The sequence below is a fragment of the Gopherus evgoodei genome, chromosome 10, assembly GCF_007399415.2.
Source record: "Gopherus evgoodei ecotype Sinaloan lineage chromosome 10, rGopEvg1_v1.p, whole genome shotgun sequence".
NCBI classification, from domain to species: domain Eukaryota; kingdom Metazoa; phylum Chordata; order Testudines; family Testudinidae; genus Gopherus; species Gopherus evgoodei.
Genome location: NC_044331.1, coordinates 72,374,440 through 72,401,990, shown reverse-complemented (window position 1 = coordinate 72,401,990; position 27,551 = coordinate 72,374,440). Strand labels below are relative to the sequence as shown.

At 39.8% G+C, this 27,551-nt stretch overlaps 1 protein-coding gene across 1 annotated transcript in view; it reads right to left on the bottom strand.

Annotated features, from left to right (window-relative positions):
- Positions 1 to 305: 305 nt before the first annotated feature.
- The window catches only part of FAM20C (FAM20C golgi associated secretory pathway kinase), an 84,447-nt gene continuing 57,201 nt past the window's right edge, over positions 306 to 27,551 (bottom strand). The window contains exons 4-10 of the mRNA XM_030578845.1: positions 20,426 to 20,518; positions 17,289 to 17,404; positions 7,653 to 7,833; positions 6,930 to 7,039; positions 3,526 to 3,607; positions 2,634 to 2,693; positions 306 to 1,439 (exon numbers count right to left, since the gene is read on the bottom strand). Of these exons, the coding sequence (XP_030434705.1) occupies positions 1,187 to 1,439; positions 2,634 to 2,693; positions 3,526 to 3,607; positions 6,930 to 7,039; positions 7,653 to 7,833; positions 17,289 to 17,404; positions 20,426 to 20,518 (895 nt within the window). The 3' untranslated portion in view covers positions 306 to 1,186. The remainder of the gene's footprint in view (positions 1,440 to 2,633; positions 2,694 to 3,525; positions 3,608 to 6,929; positions 7,040 to 7,652; positions 7,834 to 17,288; positions 17,405 to 20,425; positions 20,519 to 27,551) is intronic.

Below are 27,551 nucleotides of genomic sequence, written 5' to 3'. Positions count from 1 at the left end.
AAGCACAGTGGTTCAAGAAGTCATGTTACCTCCTCGAGCTCCTCCCGGGCCAGAAACCAGCTGCATGTCCCTCTACTCAGGGCTATAGCTAAATACCATAATTGCCCGCCCTACACAGTAGCAAAGCTGCAGCAGAATTTCAATGCATATTACACATCAGTTGTCTGCTCTGGCACAACCATCTCTACCTAGAACTGCAAAATGTGATCACAAATTAAATATCTACTTCCCAAATATGTAGTTAGGGTATATTTTTCCTTTGAAATATATTTGCAATTTAAATGAATCCATTTAGACACTCCGGCTACACATTTGCCATATCTTTATTGCACTTTTACCACGTTGCAAACAATTTCACAAAAATGCTGCAAAAGTAAGCCTAGAAGCTGCCGAAAGCAGCTTTTACCCATGTATGTATATATTTACACAAAGCTATCAAAAGCAAAGTTGGAAAAGTAACAGCCCTACTACGATAGTCTAGAAAGATCAGAGCTGCTACTTTCTTATGGATAAATAGTACAACTTGTCATTTTACATCACTCTGTAAAACCAACATTCAAGTATTCTTGTCAATGCACAGTTATCGAAATCCCCTTCCAGCTAATCACGGTACTTGTTATTGTTGCGGCTGTTATTTTTGCTTTTAAAAAGTTCACGTGTCTTAACCCTTTAAATGCTGAGTAGTTGAAAAACAAAGCATTCAATTTAAAGTAGGTACAGTGAATGAGAGCACTTAAAGGGTTAACACAAAATACTGAGTGGACTGTCACCAAGAATAAATTGTGAGTCACAAAACTATGCTGTCCCTCTTTTGTTAAATTTGGTAGGTAGGTGCCTGTGGTTTTTCATAGATATACCATATATAAATACAAAATATTAAATAAAGGCCTCCTTTCTATACAGAAAGAGTAGGAGGTATTTTGCCACCAGACTAGCGTCACCTGTCAGTGACCTCAATATTTTCCAAACCTTTTCATATTCTGATTTAGGAACTATTTAAAAGCATCACATTAGACTTATTTTTCTTAATTAACTAATCCTTCACAGAGTCTACACTTTACCTACTTTGGGAACAATTAAATCTCATTTTTGAATTCATTGAATTCACAAAGTTGCATACACAGTCTTTTGCAAGACTTTTTTATCTTCTTTACTCAGCTAGTAAAAATGCAGTCGTGTGATTTCACTACCTCTTGGTTGTAACAGTGTTAACATCAGTGTCAAAGTCATTTTCAACCACATTAACATAACCATCTTTTTCTATACAGTCGCTAATAGCATTGAGAACAATTCGTAGCCTCCTGTCCATTGCCTCTAGGTGTAGCTGGTAAAGGATGGGTGCAACTTTATCTTTTAGTAATGATTCCTCCATCAAGTGACTGAGTTTGTATTCCTCCTTGGCTAATAACTGTAATCGCAGATAGGTAGACTTCCTTATTCTAGGAATAAAGGAAAAAGAGTAAATAGTATTTGAGTTACACTTTATTACATGTGGCATAAAAGACAGAATTGAAATAATCCTTTTCATGATAACGTGGAAGACACTGACATAAGAAAACATGGTACAGAAGTAATATATCGGGCACATATTCTTAACGAATGGCCAACATTTTCAAAAGTCTTTAGTGGTTTTGGGTGGCTCAATTTTTAAATGCTCTCTTGAGATGTATTAAAGAGGCCTGATTTTCAGAAAGTGCTGAGCACTCACCATCTGAAAATTGATCCCCTTTAAAGTTTCTCAGGTTGGGGACCCAAAAATTAAGGCACCCAGTATCACTAGTCACATCTAAAATTCTTGGCCAGTGGCATTAAGGGTAAAATTTTCAAAACTCTCTAAGTGAGTTAGGAACCTAAGACCCATTTTTCAAAATTTACTTAGGTCAAAGAGACTTGACAATCGCAAAAAGTTGAAGAAATCGGAAGTTTGCTCTGGTAGTAACTGAAATAGTTTTGCTGAAAATCTCTTTCTACTGATGCAAATGAGGTATATACATGAAAAAAAGACTTTGAGTAACATTTCAAAGTGCTAAAATGACTTAAAAGCCCAAGTCTCATTTTCAAAAGGGACTTAGGTGCCTAACTCTCTCTGAAATCAGTGGGATTTAGGCTCCTAAGTGCCCAAAAAGCATCAGTGCAGAACTTTTTAACAAGAACATACTGCCCATAGCTTTCAAATGAAATTTCATGGAAGACTAAAACCAACATTTAGAGACGATTTCTGTGCCCAATAAGCAAGCATTTAAAAAAACCCACAAAACAATTAAGCTGGAAAGACATGCATATGAACTCTCAGGCAAATACAGTACATGGACAGTGGTGTACAATCTGTATCTGAAATCTCCTCTTCTAGATCAAGCTCAGCATGGTGCACATCTAGTTGGGAAATCCATAGACAGAAAACCTCTTTTGCATCTGTTTTCACCACATTTGACTGTTGTCACTGCCTCAGCTTTGTAAGCACCAATGAAACAAACAGATTGTGTTGGTCAACAATAGATAACCATCAATACCCAGAGTGCCTTAAATGAATGGTTTATTCAGCACATGGCTCACTCCTGAGCATTTCAGTCTTGCCAGCTGAAAAAAAACAGGGCTCATTACAGATTAGGAATAAATACCAAAATAAAACATACCTGCAGCACTGGTTTAAAGGCACCAATATGGAGAGCTCATCATGGGAATATTTTCCAAACCTATTGAAAAATAAAGGATGAAATGACAAAGGGTATCTCAATGTCTAATCCACATCTGTATCTTTTCATTCCAGAAAATTTGCAAAAAGATCTTTAGGAATATAGGGCCTGATGAGTGAAGGCAATGGGAGCTTTGCCACTGGGCGCATGATCAAGGACTGACAAGATGGGGGAAAAGGGAGACAATTGTATCAAGTCCCTGAGCTTAGCTCCCTTCCCCCGTAAACATCTGTCATTGGGGTGAAATGTGGGTGAAATGGGAGCGGGTGGGGCCCCAGCAAAAATGATGTACCAGGGCCTCACATTTTTCTCAACAGGCCTTTTCAAGCCAAAAAACAAAACAAAGTTTGTGTCTTAAATTGATGGAGATTTACTATTCTGGGGAAAATTGAATGTAGGTAAATTACATGACCAGAGCAGAAGAATAGTTTTATGATTAATGAACAGGACTGAAGCTCAGGACATCTGGATTCAGTCCCACCTGTACCACAGCCTTCTCCTATCAGCTCAGGTAATTAATAGAATTGATATAATTCTCTTGGGCTCAGTTCCCCATCTGTGAAATGGGGATAATAATACTTCCTTTCTCACACTCTTTGTCTTACCTATTTATATCAGAAGCTCTTCAAGATAGGGCTGTCTCATATCTATGTTTGTACAACATCTAGTTCTATGGATTCCTGATTTCGGTAGGGCCTCTAGACATTGCTGTAATACTAATAATTAATCATGTCTGTACTGAAATGTATAAAGTATCTCCATAGCTGTGTTGTCATGAAGTTAGTCTGGCCAAAATTATTCCATTGATCAATAAAATTATTAACATATTTACCCTCTTCCATTATCTAAGTGGATAATAAATGTTTCATTTCCAAACTTTTCAAAGGTTTCATAGTGATGTCGATCCATGTTTCCTAGAGAATAATAATAGTAATAATAATAATATTGATAATAATAGTGATAATAATGATAAAACAAAACAACACCACTCTACCCTGTTATTCCTAAAGTTTTGTTGCTGAGAATGCAAATCTGCAGATAGTCCAGAAGCCACTTATTTCAGCCATGATCAGAATATTTCTGACTTTCTTAGTTATCTATGAAAAATTATTGTAGTTAGTCATTATTAGCTATGAAAAATGCTAAAAGATGTGGCAAATTACAGAAGAAGATATTTTTGTTCAATGCTTTGTAGCTTGATTCTATATTATCTTCTAACTGAGGTCTCTGCACATCAGTTGGGAACTCTTAAATATTTATTTCTTTTGATTTATTAAAAATATCACTAACCTTTCACTTGGAAGCTTTTAAATAATTTACAATATACATTCTCATATAATAACAGATGATAAATTTCTCGTACCATTTTTGAGGGCTAAATTACAATTTGCCCTGTGTAAGCCACAGCGCATAGTTGCTCTACAAATCATGATCTGGTTTCTAGGTCCCTCTCCCCTGACACCCCTATCTCTAGTGCAGGCTACTTCTAGCATTTTGGCTGGCTGGCACATTTATCAGAACAAGGCTTGTCTCCAGCCACTGCCACCTTTGACTGCCCATTCACCACCCATATATGTGGGCATGGGAAGTAGCAGCTCTACAGAGCCCACTCTCCCCCATATGCTCAGACCCACCACACATGCGGCCCAAGGGGATAAGAGATTTTTGTGCTCTCTTATTCCCATGTGCAGGTGTATAGGGTAAGCTACCATCTTTCCCTAAATAATTAGCCTCCCAGCAAACCCTGTGAAATCCCCAGCATCCCCCTCGGAATTCCTTATCTTCAAAAGGCTTGGAGAAAAGATGAGTGTTTCAACCCGTTTGTGATTAACATATCTAAACTCTAGAGGACCAAGCGAGAGGAAGTGAGTTCCCTCACTGAGAATGCCCTACCAGCTATCCAGTCTCTGTTATAATGAGGGGTTCTGCTCAAGCACCTCAGCTGACCTCAACTTCACAGAGAGACAATCTCTGAAGTACCCAAGTCCTAAACCAGTAAGACCTTTTACAGTTAAAATCAACACTGATGCTCCAACTCCCAGGCAGCCAGTGAGCTCACAAAGCACCAATATTGTATTGTCTTAGTGTGAAGCTCTACTCTAGGAGCCTGTTAGGATGACCAGATGTTCTGATAAAATGGGGACTGTCCCGATTGGTCAGGATGCAATTTGTCCCGTTATTTCACTTTGCCGGCAGCACTGGTTTTTCTTTTTTTTTTCTCAGCACTCGGCTTTTTTTTTTTCCACATTTAATTTCAGAAAGGGGAATTACACAAAAATGAGGAGGTTAATTAAATAGAAATTAAAAGGTACAGCACTAAAAGTGAAATCCCTGCAAAAACTTTTGAAAGACACCATAACAGAGGCTCAACTTAAATGTACATCCCAAATTAAAAAACAGTAAGAGAACCAAAAAAGGGCCACCGTTGCTAAACAACAAAGTAAAAGAAGCAGTGAGAGACAAAAAGGCCATCCTTTAAAAAGTGGAAGTTAAATCCCAATGAGAAAAATAGAAAGGAGCATAAACTCTGGCAAATGATGTGTAAAAATATAATTAGGAAGGCCTAAAAAGAATTTGAAGAACAGTTAGCCAAAGACTCAAAAAGTAGTAGCAAAATTGTTTTTAATGTACATCAGAAGTAGGAAGCCTTCTAAATAACCAGTGGAAACACTGGACCATCGAGATGCTAAAGGAGCATTCAGTGGTATGCCCATAGCTTGAATACTGTGTGCAGATATGGACGCTCCATCTGAAAAAAGATATATTGAAATTGGAAAAGGTTCAGAAAAGAGCAACAAAATAATTAAGGGTATGGAACAGCTGCCATATGAAGAGCAAATAATAAGTTTGGGACTTTTCAGCTTGGAAAAGAGTTGATTAAGGGAGGATGTGATAGAAGTCTGTAAAATCATGACTGGTGTGGACATAGTAAATAAGGAAGTGTTATTTACTCCTCATAACACAAGAACTAGGGTTGAAATTAAATAGGCAGCAGGTTAAAACACACAAAAAGAAGTTTTTTTTTTAAACAACGTACAACCGGAGGATGTTGTGAAGGCCAAGACTACAATAGGGTTCAAAAAAGAACTAGGTGAGTTCATGGAAGATAGGTCCATCAATGGCTATTAGCCAGGATGGGCAGAGATGGTGTCCCTAGCCTCTGTTTGCCAGAAGCTGGGAATGGACAACAGGGAATGGATCACTTGCTGATTACTGTTTTGTTCATTTCATCTGGGACCAGGGCTGCTCAGAGGGGGGAGGCAAGTGGGGCAATTTGACCCAGGCCCTGGACCAGTGGTGGTCCGAGTCTTCAGCCGGCATTTCAGTGGAGGAGGGGGGTCAGGGCTGCTGAAGACGCAGAGCAACTGAACGTCTCCCCCCCCACACACCAAAATGCCGCCGAAGACCAGGACTGATGCCAAGTGAGTACAAGTGCTGCAGCTCCCCCACTTTGCCCCAGGCCCCCTGAATCCTCTGGGCAGCCCTGTCTGGGACACCTGGCATTGGTCACTGTCTGAAGACAAGATACTGGGCTAGATGGACCTTTGGTCTGACCCAGCATGGCCATTCTTATGTTCTTAGTTAAACATGTTACTTAGCATGTTTTCTAACATTTTGCTCTCAGTGAGCAGCTACAGTCTGTACTGGATTCAGTTTCCAAATGGTTTCAAGCTGTAGCCCCATGTTCAGTATATTACAGCAGGCCTAGGATATGTTACTCTTGTTCAGTATTTGTAAGTATTTTATTTCTGAATGGGTTGCACATAGAAAAAATACTGTTTGTGGTGTATTCTCCATCTTTCCTGATTCAGAATCAACAGTCTTCTGTTTATCTACCACACCTTACACACTAGCACACAGGTGTTCAGAGATCTACCAATAATATACAGCCTGGACATGTACATATAGAAAGCATCCATTACAACAGAATGACATTCACTGTAAACTGTGTTGTAGAGGCTCTGAATTTCCATGAAGAAAATTTCATTTGACTATCAAAAACATTTCATTTGACTGTCAATACGGTTCTATAAATCTTTGTTCTTTTAATCCGCACTGATGCAAATATGTCCAAATAAATGTGCAATATTTCACAATTACCCAAACTGCACATACAAGTATTTGCAATTCTAGGTGTGCATCAGAAAATTGTTGAACTATACAAAACACTGTATGGAGAACTGGCTCTTACTATAATTAAACACTGCATTTAATTTTAAAAGATCTGAAACATACCCATTAGAAAATCAAAAATCGTCATATCCATTATATCCAAAATTCTGGTCCCACTGTCATACGGTGGTGTTTGTTTAACTTCTTCACAATAATCCGGATCAACTTCCCATCTGGAAAAGAGATATTGTTGACTGTTTATATCCGATCTAAAAGTTACTCAGTATAACAAAACCTTTCAAGGATTTAGCTGTACTGCAGTGGGTTAGGATTAGCACATGTACAACCAACTCTACAGGCTGTTTTAAGCAATACAAATTCTGATAAAGATTGTGCCTGATGAATTAAGGTAAATTTTCTAGAATTTCTAGAAGAATCATGAGTTTAAGGAGATCAGGTGTGCCTTCTAAGTAATTATAAAGTCAGATATCTGAACTACTCAAAATTTGTTTAGGACTGACTGGTTCACTACAGGACACAGATACAGGCCTTGATCCAGAAAAGACTTATGCAAGTGCTTGTCTTTAGACATGGGCATAGTACCCATTCAAGGATCAGGTGTTTCTTCCAGATTCTAAATATTTATTTTTTTCCAAGTACATCATTGTCTAGGGGCCTGATTTAATGCCCACTGAAGGCAATGAAAAGGCTCCCACTGACTTCGATGGGTTTTGGATTAGACGTCTGCAGAATTTGTGTTTATTTTTTAATTAATCACTGCTTATATTCTACCCAGCAATATATTAGCTCTGCTCCTGGAAATCCTTTTTCTTCTCCACTACTCACTCTGCTTTCTTGCGTTTATGGTAGGAGCGCCGCCATGGATTTCTCCAGGTTTTCCTTTTAGCTAAAGACAGGTCAGGTAGGAAAGCAGCGAGAGAACCTTCGATCTGATCTGGTTTTCCACAAAGAGCATGCTCGGTTGAGCAGTAGTATGAGCATTCGCCATAGAAACAGATGTTGTTTGCTGACAAAGGAAGGGAAACAGCTGAAAACTTTCTCTTTTATTAGTGTTTTAGAGTAGGTAAAACACACAGAAATACACAAACAACCATGAACAATTATACGATCTTGACTCAAAGCCCACTGATGGCTGTGGTAGTCTTTCCATTGCCTTCAATGAGCTAATCCAATGTCCACTGAAGTCAATGGAAAGGTTGCTATTGGTTTCAGTGGTTTGGAGGGGTGTCTGGATCAGGCCCTCTGTGAAAATTTCCAATCTATGTAAAATAAAAAATAGTTTCCGCTACACTTTTCCAACTTCAATATGCCTTTTGAGAAATATTAGTCCCTATGGACACTGACGGTAAGCTCTAGATTTAACATAGTTCCCCCAAATACAGTACCTGAACTTTAGATAATAATCAATATTGCTAAGAGTTTGCTCAGCACTTTCTGGAAATCAGGTCCCTTTGATATATCTCAAGTTGGGAATCTAGAAATTAAGGTATTCAAAATCAATAGTCACTTTTTAAAATTCTGTCTCATTTCTTTCAACACTGACAGCATTTTTCGGTATAAGATGTTTTCATTTTTACAAGGGAGAATTGTTTGTGATACATACCCAATTTTCCAGGGAATCACAGAGCTAGCTTTGGCAATAGATACCTTAAATTTCCTCTCTTCATGCTGCATTATTCCATTAGCCAACAAACAGAATGCCTCAACAGCAACTTATCAAATTTTACAGGGTCTAGTACTTTAAAATCTCACAACTACCATCATAGATTTGAGTTGTACTAGGAGTGCCGTAATCCACTTCCCAAGTGAATACGCTAGAAGGCTGAAGGATGAGTACTTTACCCCACGAAAGAAACCCAGCAAGAAAAGCAGAGTGATGTTCCTATTATTGCTGTTTTTTACTACAAGGCTTTAAACATTTGCTTTGCACAAATGTGTAAAATATAAGTTGTGCAAGATCGTGTCCTTTCCTTAGGCTAGTGTGCCACAGGGATAAGGAGTAAGAAGCTCCACTCTTAGTACAGCTCACCGCAAGGCCAGCGTAGCACCTCTGGGCTTGAGTGCTGGTGGCAGAGTTGCTCTTCCTAGGGAGCAACTCACTGAAAATGGGGCAGGGATGGGTGATGCCATGGCTTCACAGGCTGGCCTTCAGAACCTGCTGTCTGCACAGGCAGCTCCGTGCCAGACTGTAAAGGAGTGTGGTTAGTTACTTTCCCCCTAATGCAATAGGACAGTTCAAGGTCTCCGAGGCCAAATGCCTCCTGGAGCTTGCTCTGCGGTGGTGCAGCTCTGAATAATCATTTCATTGGAGCTCTGTGCCAATGGCATGATCTAACCCCATAGCAAAAGAAAGCATCCAAAGTGGAAATAGAATAGTGTGCGGACATAAGGTAGGTGATGCAATGAGGAGAAAAGGTAGAGAGGAAGAATGCTAGCACTCTACTGTCAAGGACCACATTGCATGGTAAAGAGGACACTCCCTCAAACAGATGAAGACGCTACAATAATGCTGATGTGTCCTTTTGTAAAGTAAGGCTGAACATACTTTTAAATTCAGAAGACTATGAAAGTGCAGTAAGCTTCTGATGATTCCTTTACTGATTGGAATTGCTCAGGTCTATTATTTAGAGAACAGACTGATTACCATGAAATTGTCTCAAACAATCAGAGTGCAGGGTTGATGGATTATTACTTAACAGTTTTTCCTAGTTTCCATGCATGTTGGTTGTGGGCATCTGATTTGTGCATTATCCCTATGGTTATTACTCAGCAGCCACATATCATGCAAATCCCTGTACTCTGATAGGCTGGCAGCCATTATTAGTCAATGAGGGCACAAGAACAATTCCCTAATTGTCATATATCGTGTCCTCAATGTTTACGTACATTGGCTAAGTCCCTTCTAATTTGGTTCCGAAACACAATGTAAACAAATATATATTATGTTTATCCTGGGGGGCAAAGCATTTTTGACCAGTAGAAAGAGAGGGAGAGAGACAAAAAACAGTAAAAGTGAAAAAATTGAAAAGGAGAAATGATAATGGGGGAAAGAAGAGCCAAAATGATATTTTTGAACTTGAAATAATAATAATAAAAATCTTATGGCAATTTGAGCACCCTCCCTTTTAAACAAAATAGTTTTTCCTTTCATTTAAAATGTGAGCATTGCCTTAACAATTTCAGGATAAAAATAATAACTTCAGGAGATTTCCCGTAACTCAGAAATAACCACATCCTTGACTGATAAACCCTTTGGGTTGATTATTTCCCATAAGCACCTCAGCCTTCAGTCTTGCTGCGTGTTCAACAAAGGATATGATTAATAGGTTTCAAACAGGAATAACACTCAATTTAGCCTTTAAATAACTTGAAACAGTCCTGTAATGCATATCTATAGACTGGTACCTTTGGAAAATATCTTTCACATTTCATAGGAATACAGCTCTATCTATCTATCTATCTATCTATCTATCTATCTATCTATCTATCTATCTATCTATCTATCTATCTATCTATCTATCTATCTATCTATCTATCTATCCTAAAATTTAGCTTAAAAATAAACTACTATAGGCCACAACATCAGGATCCACAGTCTAAATTGTGTAGGGGGGTTTATTTCCCCTCTTAAGGCTCTCCTCCAAACTGCCACTGCAGTGCTAGTCTGGCTGCAGTTTTCCACAAGGCTACACATGCACTGAAGCTTTTTAGCTTTGCCTTTGATCACGACTGTTAAATCAGGAGGGTTCCATGCCTCCATCTGAATTTTTTCATAATCCGTAATGAAAGAGGGATGTGGTCTGAACATTGGCTGAATGCTATAGTAAACTGCAGTTTACTAGGAAACTGGATTATCACATTGTACTCGGCAGTGGTACTATTAGCTATTAACTCCTGAGAAAAAACATTTGAGATTATGCCTTTGAAAGAAATTAATCTAGACAAACTATTGCAATAGACACCAGGCTAAACACAAAAGAAGATTTGCACAAAATCACACACAGGATCAGATTGTGATCCTTGCTACAGGATAAAAGAGGGGAATGAGGGGACATAAAGAGACCCCTCCCTGCCTTCCCCCATGCTTCCTACCCATATTGAAGGGGGCAGTGCAGTGGGAAGAACAGCCACCCTCTAGCTACTACTCCCCATCCTGTACTGGTGGGCATAGAGTGCGGAGGGCAGGAGCAGGGAATGGGCAGACCCTTGGCACAGCTTACTTCCTCCATGGGAAGTCAGAATTGGGTCTGCGCTCTCAGAGGTGGTGCTAGGCATAAGTAGACTATGCAACTGTTAGGACCCGAAGCAGATTAAGTGGGCCCTGCTGTAGTGTTACCCCCCAAATACCTTTCATCTTATTTAATGTGGACTTTTTAACAAGTATTGTGTTGTGTTGGTCTATTTATTGGTTTGAGGAAATAACACAATTAGTATTTTAGGGGGAGGGGCAAGGGCCTCCCAGAAAGATTCCTGCTTAGGGACCCCAGTGGCCTAGCACCGCTTCTGTGTCTGCTCCTGGGTCAGCACAACTGTGTGTTGCCCCACACTTGGGTCAGATTGTAAGAGTGCCATCTAGTCCCCATGTTTTCACTTAGTCGAATGCCAGCGTTGCCTGTTCATTTGCTGATGTGGATAATCCACTGATATTTGTCTCGGTAGTTTGAGATACTTTCTCTTTCAAGACTACATGAATCTGCTTACACCTGGAGGGAGGAAACTTATCATCCACTATCCTGAACCATAACTGTTTTGTAAAAAGCAGAAGACACAACAATGACACTCGTCTGCTGTCATATTTGCCTTTTTCAGAAGGGAATCACATCAAATACCGCACTTTGTACTGCAGGATGAATGAGAGTATGACTTGAATGCAGTCAGCAGCTTTCCATATTGTTAGTGCAAGCAACCAGGAATAATAATTTGGCATTCATCATGTAGTAGTATCTAAATAAATCCACAGCAAAGTTTCTGGCATATCACCACAATCACATCAACTGCTGCATGGGATGACAGAGCTAACATGAGACAAGCTGGCTGCACTGTGCTTTCCAATCAATCATTGTTCTTATTGGGGCATATCCAGCTATTGATTTTTACACAGAACTCCCATTGACTTCAATAGTCGTCCCATGCATTGAAGAATGGCAGGATATGTCCTATTGTTAGGACAACAAATCTGAAGCAAACCCACAAGAGTATTTCTTAGTGATAAGTTACAGTCAATAACATTGTCTTTACTGCCACCAATTGCATGCTCTGTTGGCCCAGACTTGTGGCCCATAGTCCCACTGGCTTCTAAAGGCTTGTGCAGGCGACTGCAGGATTCTGGCACTGTAGCTCACATCTTGGCATCATTGAAATGAGATAAATGTGTTGCGCAAATCTCTTCTGAATGGGCATTTTGCCATTACAAATATTTCTACCACTTCCTGCATGCAGGGATTGAGGTGAGGTTGGGTTGTATTAATATGGGGTATATCTCTCTGAATAGCATTCTTCAAAAGGATTTCTTAAAAAAAATTCAAAAACACAGATGCCGAATATTTGTAATAATCCACAAGCCCCGTTAAGATAAATTCAAATAGGTTTTTTTAGATTGAAGTAGATCATCTGCATTCCAACATGACACATTTATGGACAAATCCCACCTTCCTATGATTATACAGAACATTAACAGCAGCCCCCTGTGAGGACCCAGGGCAGTATTTGTTTTTTAATATAGTGTGTTGGGATGCAGCCAAAGGGGGAGCACAATACATCTGCAAAGGATGCAACTCTGGTGCAAGCTGCTTGCACTCTCCTAATGCAAAGGACGGTGGGGTGCATCAGCATTGGCATCCCGGAAAGGGAGGGGATGTTTCAGATGGATAGATGCACTGAAACATTTCTGTTGTGACATGCATCAATATGTAAACTTTCATTTCAATAAATAAAGAACATGAGCAGCAACTTTTTGAGGGGCCCAAAGCGACACTGCAGTACATTTGTCCTGTACTTAGGCATTTGAATATGAATTGACAAGATTTGTGGGTTTTGACAAACTGCCTTGTAATCATAATCAAATGATCAAAAAATAGGAGTATGAAGGCTCAGCCTGATTATTACAATTAAAATTCAAAATGTGTCTGTGCATCTATGCATTCATCTTGTGGCTTCTATAAGGTACCGGAACAATAATTCTGCTCAGGTAGAAAAGAAACATTTCAAGATGCTTTACAATCAAATGACTTGGCAGCACCTTTATTTCACTAAAAGTAGTGTTACTTTTAATACTGTGCATTTAGCAATCTCTTTGCAATCACAAGTCTAGAAAGAGGATATAATCCTGAATATGCTTACTACAGCAGCACATGAAAAGATCTTTAATTTACCTGCTCAGAATAATAACAGACCCAGATTTGCTATTGTTTGCTGGAGAAAAAAACCCATCCACAATCCCCTGGAATTGGTTACTCTGAATGAAAGCGCTAGTGCTCATCAGCTGTGTAACATGGATTTCTCTAAACTGCTGCCTCAATTATTCCTAAAACTATAGCTGACATTAATAAGTCTCTTTTTGTTACTGTAAGAAGACCTGTGCGTAAGCGCGAAACCTTATCTCTCTCACCAACAGAAGTGGGTCCAATCAAGAAGTGGGTCCCACCTTCTTTCTTTTTGCTAGTAAGTAGTATTCATTTGTAAGAGTACTAGAGTTTCCATAGGCTCCCCTGCTGCAAAGGATGTAAAATTAATTTAAATGATTACTCGTCTATTTCCATGTTTCACGTTTACTCCAAACTGCCTGCAAGTGCACTTTTTCTGCAGTGTGCTTTCTCTTGGAAAGCAGTATAATGTATTGACTGACTATACTGCTGTCTGATTTCAGGGGTTTACATTTCTCAGCGTAAGAATGAATGTTTCCCTGATGTGTAGTTCCAAACAAGAGCTGCCTGCCAGTTATTGGCATAGGAGGGCCAGATAGCTCTGTCCCAAGGGACAACAGTAAGAGGTGGCCTCGGGCATGGAACCCCAGTAAGGTTCTTTCCCAAATTGTTCCATTGTTGGGATGAGGTTTGCACCCTCCATACATCATAGAACAAGCTGAGGATTTGGCCCTAACATCTCTTGGAGTGATCATTAGCTGCATAAGGCCATTTGAGGGTCTGTGCCTCTTTATGTGGTTCTCTCCACACCCCTACAGCATGCTGGAAGTGTGGGTCCATTAGATCCATGCAGCCAGGGATTCCCCTAAGGTGACCAGATGTCCCGATTTTATAGGGACAGTCCCAGTTTTGGGGGCTCTCTCTTATATAGGCACTTATTACCTCCCACCCCCTGTCCCGATATTTCACACTTGCTATCTGGTCGCCCTAGATTCCCCATTAAGGTGTAATTTTCTAGTCTCGTGGGGGCTCTGTGCAAAATTAATGCCACTTACTGCTGCATTGACTTTCAGGGGTGTGTGTGGGAAGTTATGTCTATGGAGGAGACAATATGTGTCTCCACAGCCCTTACCTTTCCCCATGCACTGGGACAGAGCTGCAGAGACAAAATACTCTCTCTAACATTCAGCTTCGGGAGGAATCCCATGGAGATCTTGAGAGCTCAGTGTGACACAGAGATGTGAAGTATTCTGTGGATTCTTATTATGTTCATATTGTATGTACTGAATCTAGCCAGTTTAGCACAAAATATGGCAGAGGAGAAACTTCTAGAGGCAAATCAAGCCCCCACGTACGCTTCTGTAGAGGTACCCCCTGAGAATAGGGGAATTTCTAACTGGGGAAGCTGAGGGTTGGCTTTGGTCAGACCTTTCACCACATCATGAATCCTGCAGCAGGGGTCTATCAGAGCTATAGAGACTCCTTCAGCTACTGGGTTGAGCTAGTTCCGGTTGATATCTGAGGATTCCCACTTGTGAAGCTAGCACTGAAATCAGTGGGAGCCTTTCAAATGGGCTATTTGGGCTGGGTGTTAAGTCCCTGGATTTGTCCAACAGTGCTTAATGTAGGACCTTTATTATTTCTGGACCCCACATTAATTAATTAATGCCATTAAAGGACCACTATGAGATATAAGAGGCAGACTGTTCTTACAGTAACTTGAGTCTGGCCAATTAAACTAAGGATTTGCAGAGAATGGCTCTGCAATTCACTAACATGCTATAAGAAAGGTATATTGATTTAGAAAATCTATAATGCAAAAACACACAGGTTAAGCATTTTATTCTCCAGCAAAGCCTGATTCACAGTTAATCAAATATTTTAATTGGATTTATCTGAATCACATAAATAGAGGTGGATAAAGGATTATGCTTGGACCTTCCTTTGAATGTGTAAAATTGTATCATGATGAGATAAAGAACTTTATCTTAACTCGCAGTTTTATCTCTGAATTTTGTTGCTTCAGTTGCTTTAAACTGCTCAGATATTTTAGCATTGTTTTATGATTCTACTTTCGGAAATCACACAAGGTTTCTCTTGAAACCTTGAAATGTAAATTGGAAAATCCAAAAAACAAAGGACCATACACTTTCAAAGCTTGCTGACAAGCATGGGAATACAGCGGTTAACATTTCCAGTGAGCAAAACAAACTACATTAACTTAACATTATCCACCAGATTTTCAGCCTAATTCTTATCTCTAAATTTTGCCCACAGTATTTGCATCCATAATTGATTGCAGCGATTGTGCACACATTTTGTGCATGAAAATTCACATTACTCACTTCAGTGCTTGACTGGAGTACCCACATTCCTGTGCATGTACACAAATTGACTGCATACCTTGGTTTGTGAGCACCGTCAATTAGTTGTATATGTAAAAATGGACACTCAAAATATGAGGGGAGATTTAACTTTTTGCGGTTATGCAATTTATTTGCCAAGTGAAGTTGTACATGCTGTACATGTTGTACATGCTGTACATAACAGCATGTTAAAAGTGTGCATACAACAATGCTGAAAATAAATCATGATCTCAACATGTAAACATCATAAATGACTCTATATGTGATTTTATGTGCAGAAGTGTGACACACACAATACATAGCTATTTTTGTAATGAAAACCCAAAATGGAGGGTTATGGTTTTCATGTGATGCAGGCATGTAACGAATTATGTGCATGGAAATTGAGAGGAAGGATTCTCTTGTGATTAAGACGTGGGACTGGGACTCAAGAAACCTTAGGTCAATTCTCAGCTCTGTCAGAGATTAAATGACCTTAGGCAAGTCACGTAGACCCAATTCAGGAAAACACTTAAGCACAAGGCACATCATGCAACATCACTTAATAGTAAAGTCAATGGGAATTAAGCACATGCTTTTAACTCTGCATTTGCATAGAGAGGAGCCCTATGGGGTGTGTGGATTATTAAACTCTTAAGAATGAGCCTTTGAAAATTCAAACGTTGCATTTTATGAGGCTACTAGAGCTTGGCAAATACTGAAGAAAGCATTCAGGATCACACTGCGAATAACACCCACAGGTTCACTACAATGATATTCACAACTCCTTTTATTGGCTATCCTCAATGTGCAATTTTATTAGTTACAAGAATGTTTATGGAGGTTAATACTCTCCCTGGTTCAGAGGGCCAGAACAAGGGCTATGCACCAGTTAGGTCACAATTAAACCCTGTTCTGAGGATATAAATGGGACTTACACTCTGCATAGGCCCTATGGTAGCCTTTGGAACACAGCTAAATTTCACCTGGAAGAAGTGTCCTTCATACATATTTCGTCAAGTGTCACACTGCCTTGTTATTGATACCAATGTAAGTATGTGTCCATGAGAATGTTTGGGACCGAGATGATTTATTCAGTTTCCCTCCCATATATAAAAGTTTCAGCCATCCAATCAGGGAGCAGGAACAATAGCATGTAACCTATAGTGGTGATCAATCACATAGCAACCAATAGCCAAGCGTAAATAATAAATGTGCTAAGTGACAGTTGTTTTGAACAATCTGCAAGTGACTGATGAAAATGCTTTACATAAAACACTTGTTGAATAATTTGCATTAACAAACAAATACACACAAATCAAACTCATTGGATTATTTGTGAATGGCAAAAGGGACAATGTGGGTGAGGTCATGTCCTTCACTGGACCATCTTCTCTTGGCAGAAGGTACAAACTTTCTGGGGAAGGAAGCAGAGACCTGAAGAAAAGCTCTGTATAGCTTGCAAGGTTGTACCTTCCGCCAACAGAAGTTGGTCCTGTAACAGATATTACCTCACCCACCTTGTGCCTTTCATATCCTGGGATCAGCTCGGCGACAACAACACTGAAAAAAGGGACTCAGTTCAGTACAGTAAATTGTTTGCTGTCAATAGAGCTTGACCTGCTTCAACAGCTCCCCGACAAATCATATTTGTGTTGATTTAAAGGTATATAAAAAGAGACCTCATATTACAATTAAACAATAGGTGTCTCCCTTGTGACATAGGAAGAGGGCAATGTAATGCATAAAACTACCTGGTGAAATGAAAAATGTCCTCCACAGTTTCTTGTCACGAGTAACATCCCTAATTTCTCTGGTCATATTAACCAATCTACCTGCAACAGGTGGAACACGACGAAAATCTAGGATCCTGGAAGTGAAATAAAGGGGCAGTTTACTTTTAAGATTCTTTAAACAACAACAACAACACCTCTGATAATTCCTGCCTCTAAAAACATAATTGTGATGCAAACTAAAGAGGTACATTATACCCAGAAGGCACCATCTAAATTTTTCTGTGGCCTTCATATTTCAAAAAGCCTCATCAAGTTTAAATCAGATCACCATGGGGCATAGTATACATGCTCAAGATGTAACGTTAAACATACTTTGTTATGAGTCTCAATTTAGCCTTAATGTATAAAGCATAAGAATGGTCATACTGGGTCAGACCAAAGGTCCATCTGGCCCAGTATTCTGTCTTCTATCAGTGGCCAGTGCCAAGTGCTTCCGAGGGAATGAACAGCACTGGTAATCATCAAGTGAACCAAGCAGAATCACTAGACGATTAAAAATATGGGCATGCAATGTTTCATGAAAAAATTAAGCAATGTAAAATCCTAGAAATCTAAGATACAAGAAACCGGTTTGCTAGTCCAGTCCAGCTCCTCACCAATGCAGGATTGTTATCCATTGTTTTCTCACTCCTGTTTTGAGTGACTCAAGACACGGGGTTCCAATGTCTTCCATTGGTAACCTATTACCCTCATTCCAGGATATCCAGAGAGGCCCAAAAGGCCCCAACCCTAACCCTTGTCTGGGTAGTCCTAAGGGCCCAAAACCTAACCCTAAGCCAAGGAGGCCTATAGGCCCCAGCCCTAATACTACGCAGGCTACAACTCTTACATCAGGCTGGGTATTCCTAAGGGCCCCAAACCTAATCCTAAATAAAGAGTCCTAGGGGCATCAATCCTAACCCTAGGATAACTAGTCTTATGGTAAGTCTACACTGCAGCTTGGAGCAAGCTTCCTGACCTGGTAGACAGATCTGTGCTAGCAGGGCTCTCGCTAGTGCATTAAAAATAGTTACATGCACATCGCAACACTGGTGGAGGCTCAGGCTAGCCATCCAAGCTCAGCTCCAGGGTGTAGGGTGGGCTTGATCTTGGGTGGCCAGCTCAAGCCTCCACCGGGATGCAACATCCCCACTGACTACATGCATCCGACGAAGTGGGTATTCCCCCACGAAAGCTCATGCTCCAAAATGTCTGTTAGTCTATAAGGTGCCACAGGATTCTTTGCTGCTTTTACAGATCCAGACTAACACGGCTACGCCTCTGATACTTAACATCTCCACTGCTACGTTTGGCTTGTTAGTGTGAACACCACTAATGCAAATTTGTCTACTGGGCTGGGAGGCTTGCTTCCAGGTGCAGTATAGACATATGCCTCAGGGCCCCAAACCTAAACTTAGACTAGGGTGCCCTATGGATCTCAACCCTATCCTTAGGGCAGGGAGTTCTAGGGACCCCAACCATAATTCTAGACTGGGAAGGCCTGGGGACCCAATGCAAACCCTAGGGCGAGAAGTGAAATGAGACTCAACTCTTACACTAGGTCAGGGAGCTGTATCAGCCCCAATCCTACCCTAGGCTGGGTAGCCGACCAGATCCAAGGTCTGGGAGCCCTGTGAGTCCCAATCCTGTATCTAGTTGGAAAAGCGTTTCTGCCCCCAACCCTAACATTATGCCTGGAAGCCTTATGGCCCTCAATCTGTCCGTAATCCCTACCATCCACTACCATAATCTTAGCCCAGGAAGCCCTATATATTGCAACCCTAACCCTAGGATAGATAGCTCTACCAGCCCCAAACCCAACGCTCTACCAGCCCTGACTCAAACCCCAGGCCAGGAAGCCCTACAGGCCCTGACCCCTGATCCTAGAGTGGACAGTCCTATGGCTCCTAACCCTAGCCATAACTCTAGAATCCGTATTGGCACAAACCCAACCCTGTATGTGGAAATTTTATGGGCCCCAACCTTTATCTGAGGCCTGGAAGTCCAAGAGGTTCCAACCCCAAACCTTGATCTGGAAGCCCAACTGGCTCCAATCATTACCCTAATCTGAGTGTCCGATGGGCTCCAACCCCAACTCTAGACCAGAACAGTCCCTCGGTCTCAATCCTAGTGTAAACTATGGTATCCAAATGGTCTCAAACCATCATCCTAGCTCCGATTGTCACTTATACCTGAACTTTAACTCTAGCCTGATGTGTCTCATGGGATCCAACTGAAACCCTTTCCCAGGATTCCCTACAGGTCGCTATCTTAACTCTCTTATGCATTGTTCAAGAGACTTTCACCCTACTCCTAGGCAAGAACATTTTATGACAATCAACTCTCGCCCTAACCCAGGATGTGCAAGAAACTGCAACCCTAATCCTAATCCAGAAAATGCCATGGTCTCTAACTGTAATCCTAAATTACCAGTAAAACCCACCCATAATCTCTGCTCTGGAGGCTAAATGAGCTCCATTCCAAAGGCTATCCTAGACACATAGATGGCTCCATCAGGGTCCAGCTCTAATCCTGTCCTAGACCAATCTATGGGCCCCATTCCTCATTGTAACTGTGTGCCTAGCTATGACCCTAACTCTAAACTTTGTGCACAATGGCCTTCAGCAGCCGGTCGCAATCCCAACCCTATGAAACCACCATCTCTTCTCCCCTCTCTGTTCATCATTTATTTTACTCCTCTCTGAGTGCTCTCCTGTTTATCAATATCTATCTCATATTCATGTGCATAGAACTAAGCGAAGTAGGACAGGTTCGGTCATACCAATGCCATGCATCACCCATGCCATGAGACCCTCTCCATATGCAACTCAAGATCACATTGTCATGTGTAGCATTAGATGTTTCTCTTTAATATTGCCTCTAATTCATTTTGACCATTACTTTTTTCAGGTATCTTCCTCCCAAAGTAAACCTTTGTTTCTAATTATTGTTCTCCAGTTTCATTCTGTTCCATTCATTTCTTCATGTAGATTGCTCGCCATTTTTGTGTTATTTTCTATTTTTAAAGTAACTAAATTTTTGCCAGGCAGGAGGGTTTGGAATAAAATGCACATCACATTTATTTTTTCTTTTAAATATTATTTCGTTTTACTTACCTGTCCAAATGAAATGCTGCTATTTCAGCATTATGCCTTTCATAGTCTGAGAAATAAAAGAAGTCAGGTGGGGTTTCCTGTTCTCTGGTTTGCCTGCAAAGAAAAACAGACATGACAAATAAGGGTTAGTATTTATAATGAGCAATGCTCAAAAAATCAAGCCCTTTATTCGAGAGTTAAGTATTGGTTGCTTAATTGAAAGCCTTTAAAAATACTTCATGTGTGAATTATTCACCATACATTAATTTGATCTTTCTTACTTCTGTAACAAAATTCTGAATTCCAAGCCTATCCTCCTGCATGAAGGCTGCTGTCACAAGTGCTGTTCCACCCAAGATGCTCACTCTATTAAACAAGATCTGTTTTATTACTCAAACATTTCATTAGTGATAGCAGTGAAGAGAATGTCATTTCATTAAATTATCATTAACTGTAATTATAAAATTTCCCAAAGTAATAAAATTTCGCTTTCATCTTTGGCAGTTGTTGAGCTGCTATCTAAAATATGACTCTTCTTTTGTATTACTTGGACCCAACAATGACATGTTTTCTTCATTTCAGAAGAAATGGAACCATTCCAGTTTGACTGCAATGACATATGTCACATTTCAAAGAACATTAACAAGACTGTGCTCCAGAGAAGTGTCAAGAATTTGTTGTTCCTACATTTTAAGCACAAATAAACACTGTTTTTTTTAAATCCAAAGATAAAGCTCAAACATGAAACTCTGCTAAAAATGGAAAGATCATTACATGTAACATAGGGGCAATCTTTGGGCCCTGTGAAGCCAATGGAAGTTTTGCATTAACTTCAGTGGGTCCAGGAATTGGTCAGGGGATGAAGTTCACCCTGTGCAGTTGACTAGCACAAGACCTGTGCCTCAGTTAAGTTCCACTTATACCCTATCTGGAGGTATTTATACTCTATTTATACCCTTAAATGTGACTTAAGTGTTGCATAGATCTTCTGTAGGCCATCTGCTTGGGGTGAATTTCATCCCAAGAAAACTGCCCTATTTATAGGCATTGTTTTTCTTTCTACAGTGTTTGTACAGTACAAAGAAGTCCATGCCTTAAATGAAGCATAACTGCAGACACATAGAGACCATCAACATATTTATTTTCATGTCTCGTGTAGTTCAAATTGTGGCTATTTGCGGGCCATAAGCATGCCTACTGTGGGTACAATACTAGCACTGCAATCGTAATTTTCACACATGTGGTCCCCTGCTCAGCAGAAGTGCTGCAGCATGGCAATCAAATAAGCAATCACCACTCTCCATTTGCTCCTGTTGTTGCAAAAAGATAGTAAAGGATAGAAGCTAGAAGTGAGACTAGGACAAAATAAAACTAATGTTTTCTAGATAGGAACAAGGAAAAAGGTAAAATAGCCACAGGGACGAATAAAGTAGAGTTGGCTTATGCAACAGTATATAATAAAGACAAAACAGCTAGGTTAGCTGCAGTCTCATTGTACTGTTCCATATCAAGTGTATGTTGGAACCTCAGTACTAGAGAAATGAGTTTTGTGGGAAAAGGAAAATAATATATTTCTGTTGGGCAGAAAAGGATTTTGATTGTTTATTTTTTTCTGATTTTAATAAATTTTGGTAACTAATGGAAGGAGAAAAAGACACATCTCCAGTATTTTGCAAAGCTTACACCAGACACTCAATGCAGCTGATAAGCTTTAGAAAATATTAATAATTAGCTAATCAGTACCATCTGCTTTTTATCTTCTAAAGAGATTAAACATATAATGGTTGTTACTTTAAAAAGAAAGAATCTTGACTGAGAAAATAAGTCCCAGATAAAGAGTAGATCTTAATCGTGAAAGTGCAGCTATCCACAAAAAACCATCATCGTTTCTTACTGCCGCATATCTGACATATGGGGTAATCAACTCATTACATAGCTGCAGGAATAGTATATTCCCACAAATTTCACTTTTCTGTTAGCTCTTTGAAGCTCAAGGCAAAGGTAATGGATATTATTAATTGTAGAATCAGTATTTTCTTTTCCTGGAGGCTTAAGCTTGTTTATATGGGTTTCTGTTCTGTCGTTATACGTTTTCAAATGGCAATGCACCATCCTAAAAGCCATGATCTTGGATATGTAGAGGAGCAAGACCAGTGGTGGGCAACCTGTGGCCCATCAGGGTAATCCACTGGTAGGCTGCGAGACAGTTTGTTTCCATTGACCGTCTGCAGGCACAGACACCCGCAGCTCCCAGTGGCCGCAGTTCACTGTTCCTGGCCAATGGGAACTGCGGGAAGCAGCGGCCCATGGGACGCAGGTTGCCCACCACTGAGCAAGACACTCATGGGAATGCCCAAACAATGGACAGGACACTGAACTCATGGCTAAGTCTGGACACATAAGTTACCCATACCTTTTAAATCTTGACTTGATGGCAAAAATAAACTACAGACACTAATTATTTAAAGTCCTGTTGACAGTCCAGCTCACCTACAGAAAAACATCCAATCAGCAGAAGTGACCAGCATGCATATTCTGTTCCTGTATTTTCACAGAAATAAACATTGGGTACTTTTTGAATTGGGCCCTGATTCAATATAAATCAGAAGGAAGATTTTTCAAGTCCCAGAATTTCTGCAAACCTATGCAAAGCCAAGAAGGGGCAGGCATAGAAGAGCCCACTCAGGGGCCTAAGAAAGAAACTCCTCTCCCAAACAACCTCAGCAGGGTCTTCAAATTACCTCAGTGTCCTCCCTAGCATCAGAGCGCCCCACAAGATCCTAGCATTCTCTAGTGACCTACTAGCACTTTATTCACCTCAGCTTGAAAGCAATTAGAAAACCCAAGCATCCTTTGGGGCCTGATCCCAACCTAGAACCCACCTGGCTTCCCAAAGTCTTCATCTGGTGACTTACTGGAACGTCCCATGGTAGGAACTGACTACTGATACTTAAGAAGGAAATGACTACAATTCATATTGTAAACATCCTCTTGGGCTGACTTTGATATCCGTCAATTTTATTTAAATGCCTGTTTACAGCTAATTGCAGTACACAGTAGCAACTGAAAGGTTTGTTGACAACTCCTCAGCCACCAATGAGCTGGATGTCACTCTGTGTCTCTAGAGAAAGGTGTAAGAGGTGTGATGTGTGTGACACTAGGTACGCTACAGAATTTAAAAGGCCACCTGCACCTGGCACCGTTTTTTGACAATGCTTTCTGAAGAACAAAATGGTCAGTTCCCAGGGACTGTGTTTATCTGTGTTACAAAGGCACAAAACATCAACAGGTGCCCACAATTTAAATAGTCTCCTTATTCAAGTTTGCATTATTTATATTTGAATTTATTTTACCAACAATTCAAAACCAAAACCAGTGTGACTATTATCTGGGGTGTGCAGTCAAATTGCTTGGTAGCGTGGTTAGATAAGAATTCTCTGGGCCAAATTCTATTTGGATTTATACAAGTGTAGAGTCAAAGGATCAAATTCAGCTCTCAATTACATTGATGAGACCCCATTTAGCCCTATGGATTTACTCTGGCTTTAGATAATTGTAAATGAGATCTTAATTTGTCGCGCAATTTCTGAGTAAAATGTTGGGAAAGGAGTCCTGATTTTTGAATCTGTTCCAGGTCAATTACAATATTACATGAAACCACACTTGACTTAATCCCTCCTGTAGCATGTTTTAAAGCAGAATTTCATTTTAAAATAAATGAAAAAAAAGGTTATTGTTTTTGGTTTATTAAGTGATGGTTATTGAACAAAGACTAGCTCATACAATGAAAAAAGCAATTAGATATTTGAGCAAACAAACCAAGAAGGTAAGATCTCTGCAGATAATAAAGGATAATGGCAGGAGCTGCTCTGTGCCAGCAATAAAATCGCACACCATCCACTAATTCAGGATCTACTTGTTGCGGAAGGTGGGAGAGAATTTCTGGCTGGTCTTCCTATTTTGCAAACAGTTGGAATCCAGTACTCCTCACTTTGGGGGGAGATTTGATAGATTTCTATAATGACCGAATGGGAAGTTCTGGAGGAGAGACAGCTGGAGTTCTGCTCATACTGCATACAGCTAAAATGTGTTCAATGGCACTAGACCAAATGAATTACAACACTAGTAGAAGACAGATCAGAACTAGTAACATTAGCAGAGAAGAAACAAGAACTATCATGGAAAACCAAAGCCACTGAAAATCCTGAACATAACTGGGAGAAAAAGAAGAACAAAGCAAAAAGTGGAATTTTAAATTAATGGGAACACATATGATTTTACATAAGATGAGCTTTATCCATGAACTGACCTAGCAATTCATGCTAAAGAAGGGAATAACTAAAACCATTCAAATTAATGAATGCTTTCTGGGATAATCATGGAGAGCTGACTCTATTGCTATTATTATTATTACCACAGGATTTGTTGTTCAAGAACATTTTGACATTTGATATGACAATTTATGTGTGAAAATATTTGCACATCCCCTCAAATTTCAAAAATGTTAGCATACTCTTTTTTTGGTTCATAATTTTATACCTTAACTGCAATGTTCATTGTTTCCTGATCATTATTGGCAATTCATAAAACTCATCCACACATTAAGATTATAAAGCTGTCTCTGACTCATTGGTGTTTTTCAGAGAAAGCTTCTATAGAAACGAAGTCTTTAGCCTAGTAATCTAAGGCTAGCTTCCAAGACCTCTCTCCAACGCCTGGCTGTTATCAGTAGTACTAAAATGCAGCATGCCTGTGGGTTCCTCCTCACCACTCACTAGAATTACATCTAGCTGTCATACTTCTTCAGCACAGACTGTGATAAGTTTTAAATCATATGCGTGGCAGTCAAAAAGCAAGTTAGATATTACTGATATATATATAAGGGCATACACAGTTTGCTGACAATTCAGAGACATTCCAGAAGCATCTTTGTATCCAAACAACTGTATTTTAACTAATCAAACAAATCGAAGGACTTGTCATTGGTTTATTATTATGGATTCAGAGGCCATTTCTTTTTAAGGAGGTCATGCTTCCTACATTTTTTTTAAAGAAACACCCAACAGGAATCAGCAGAATAAACTAAAAGGATTACAGAGGACCAGTGGATTACAACAGCATACATCCACAAGATATCGGTACGGCTGAGTGGCTGGGTACAGCGAACGGGTGTCTATCTCCTTTTGAATGTCATACTCTGGTTTCAGATGAGAATCTGAGCTCTTAAGGGCAGGGACTATGTCTAGCTGTTGTACACCATCTAGCATGATGGGCCCCTTGTCTTGACTGGACATTACCACAATACACATAACAACAATAAGTATTTTGGCAGCAGAGAATGGGATTGTTTGAGGAGGAGTGGTGTTAATTCTACAGCAGCAGGACCAGTAAGAGACTTAACAGGCCAATGAACATGGATAAGAAAGTAGTTTGGGCTTTCTAACAGATAATTGGAGATTATCAGGATGTACCCACAGGTATCACTTGTTATTGTTCTCTTTTTGAAAAGCAATGTTCCTTTGATATGTCTATTCCCATTCTCGGTGAAATATTTAAGATGCTCAAATCTTGCTCCCTCTTAGTTGAAGACACTTTGGCATAACATAAATACAATAAATAAATGCAATGATCAAATACAATTAATATAGTACTAAAATATGCCACTTAGTACTAGCTTGCTGTTTTACTAACCATTTTTTATGAACTTATTCTTCTGACTAGCTGATGAAACAGAATGGAAGTCTAGTGCTGGCTTGCCTTTTTTTCTTTTTCATTTCTTTGTTTCTTGCTTTTTCTATTTCTTGTTGTTATGTCAAATTGGATTGTGCAGCACTGGAATCTAAAGTGCCCCGAGATAATCTAAAGCTTATTATTCTAAGTGAAGGAGGCAGCCAATAGAAAAAAGGACGTCTCTGAGGCAGCTGCAGTCCTTAGTAGGGCACTTAAATTTTGCATGCAGAGTCATATCACTAGGGAGAGCTTTCTATCAGCATTTGGCATCAGCTAGAGCAGGTGGAAAAAAATGCCACTTAATTTTATAATACATTTTAGGGACTTAGTATGTCTTTAGGAAGATAAATGATGTTGCTAATGCATTGACATCTACAGTAGCAAAGATATCTGGCGCCTATTTCCAGCTCCTTATGGAATCTTGACAGCTGATAGCTTTGGCTTTATCAAAGCATTCTGTTACAAAGAGCACTCCTAGGGACTATCCGAGTTGTTTACAAGAACAGAATATGGTCCCGAAAATGAGCGGCCAATCCCAGAATGCAAAGACATGCAATTTAATGTGCTACAGAAAGAATGTTTGGCCCACTCAACTGCTCTCATCCAAATGACAACATGGATTTTTGCAAGATGTTTGCACTTCTCTCATCTCACTACAGTTATATTATTAGAAAAATGGAAGAATATTTACCATGGCAGAAAGGCAGAAATTCACACAGGGTTGCAACGGTATAGGAATAAATAACAAACTGCTAAAAGGATAAATTCCAAGACCATGCTACTGCATGTGGGCCTCTTTATTTTCTTTTTACAGTATACAGAAAAGGAAAGCTTGATAACAGCACATGCCCAAAGACCAGCTAACTTAAGATGAACAGCAGAATTGCAGTCACATGAATAGTGTCCAGCTAAGGAGAGAGAGAACATTGTATATAGAAATTCTATTGTTATATAAAGAACAGGAGTACTTGTGGCATCTTAGAGACTAACAAATTTATTTCAGCATAAGCCTTCGTGGGCTACAGCTCACTTCTTCGGATGCACAGAATGGAACATATATTGAACATAATGGAATATATCCATTCTATGCATCCGAAGAAGTGGGCTGTAGCCCACGAAGGCTTATGCTCAAATAAATTTGTTAGTCTCTTATTACTGTTCTTTTTGCGGATACAGACTAACACGGGTGCTACTCTGAAACCTATTGTTATATACAGAAGAAAAACAAACAAACCATGAATTGTCCACTGTACCATCTAAAATGCAGTTGCTGAGGTTATTTTTCCTTTTCCACTGGTTTGCCCAATAGGTCTTCCTTCTTGAACGCACATGCTGGCTCCACTCTTCTAACCTGTTAAGTTCAAGCATTTCCTCATTTTCAAAGGTCTCCATGACTTTTCCCCTTAGTACATCTCTA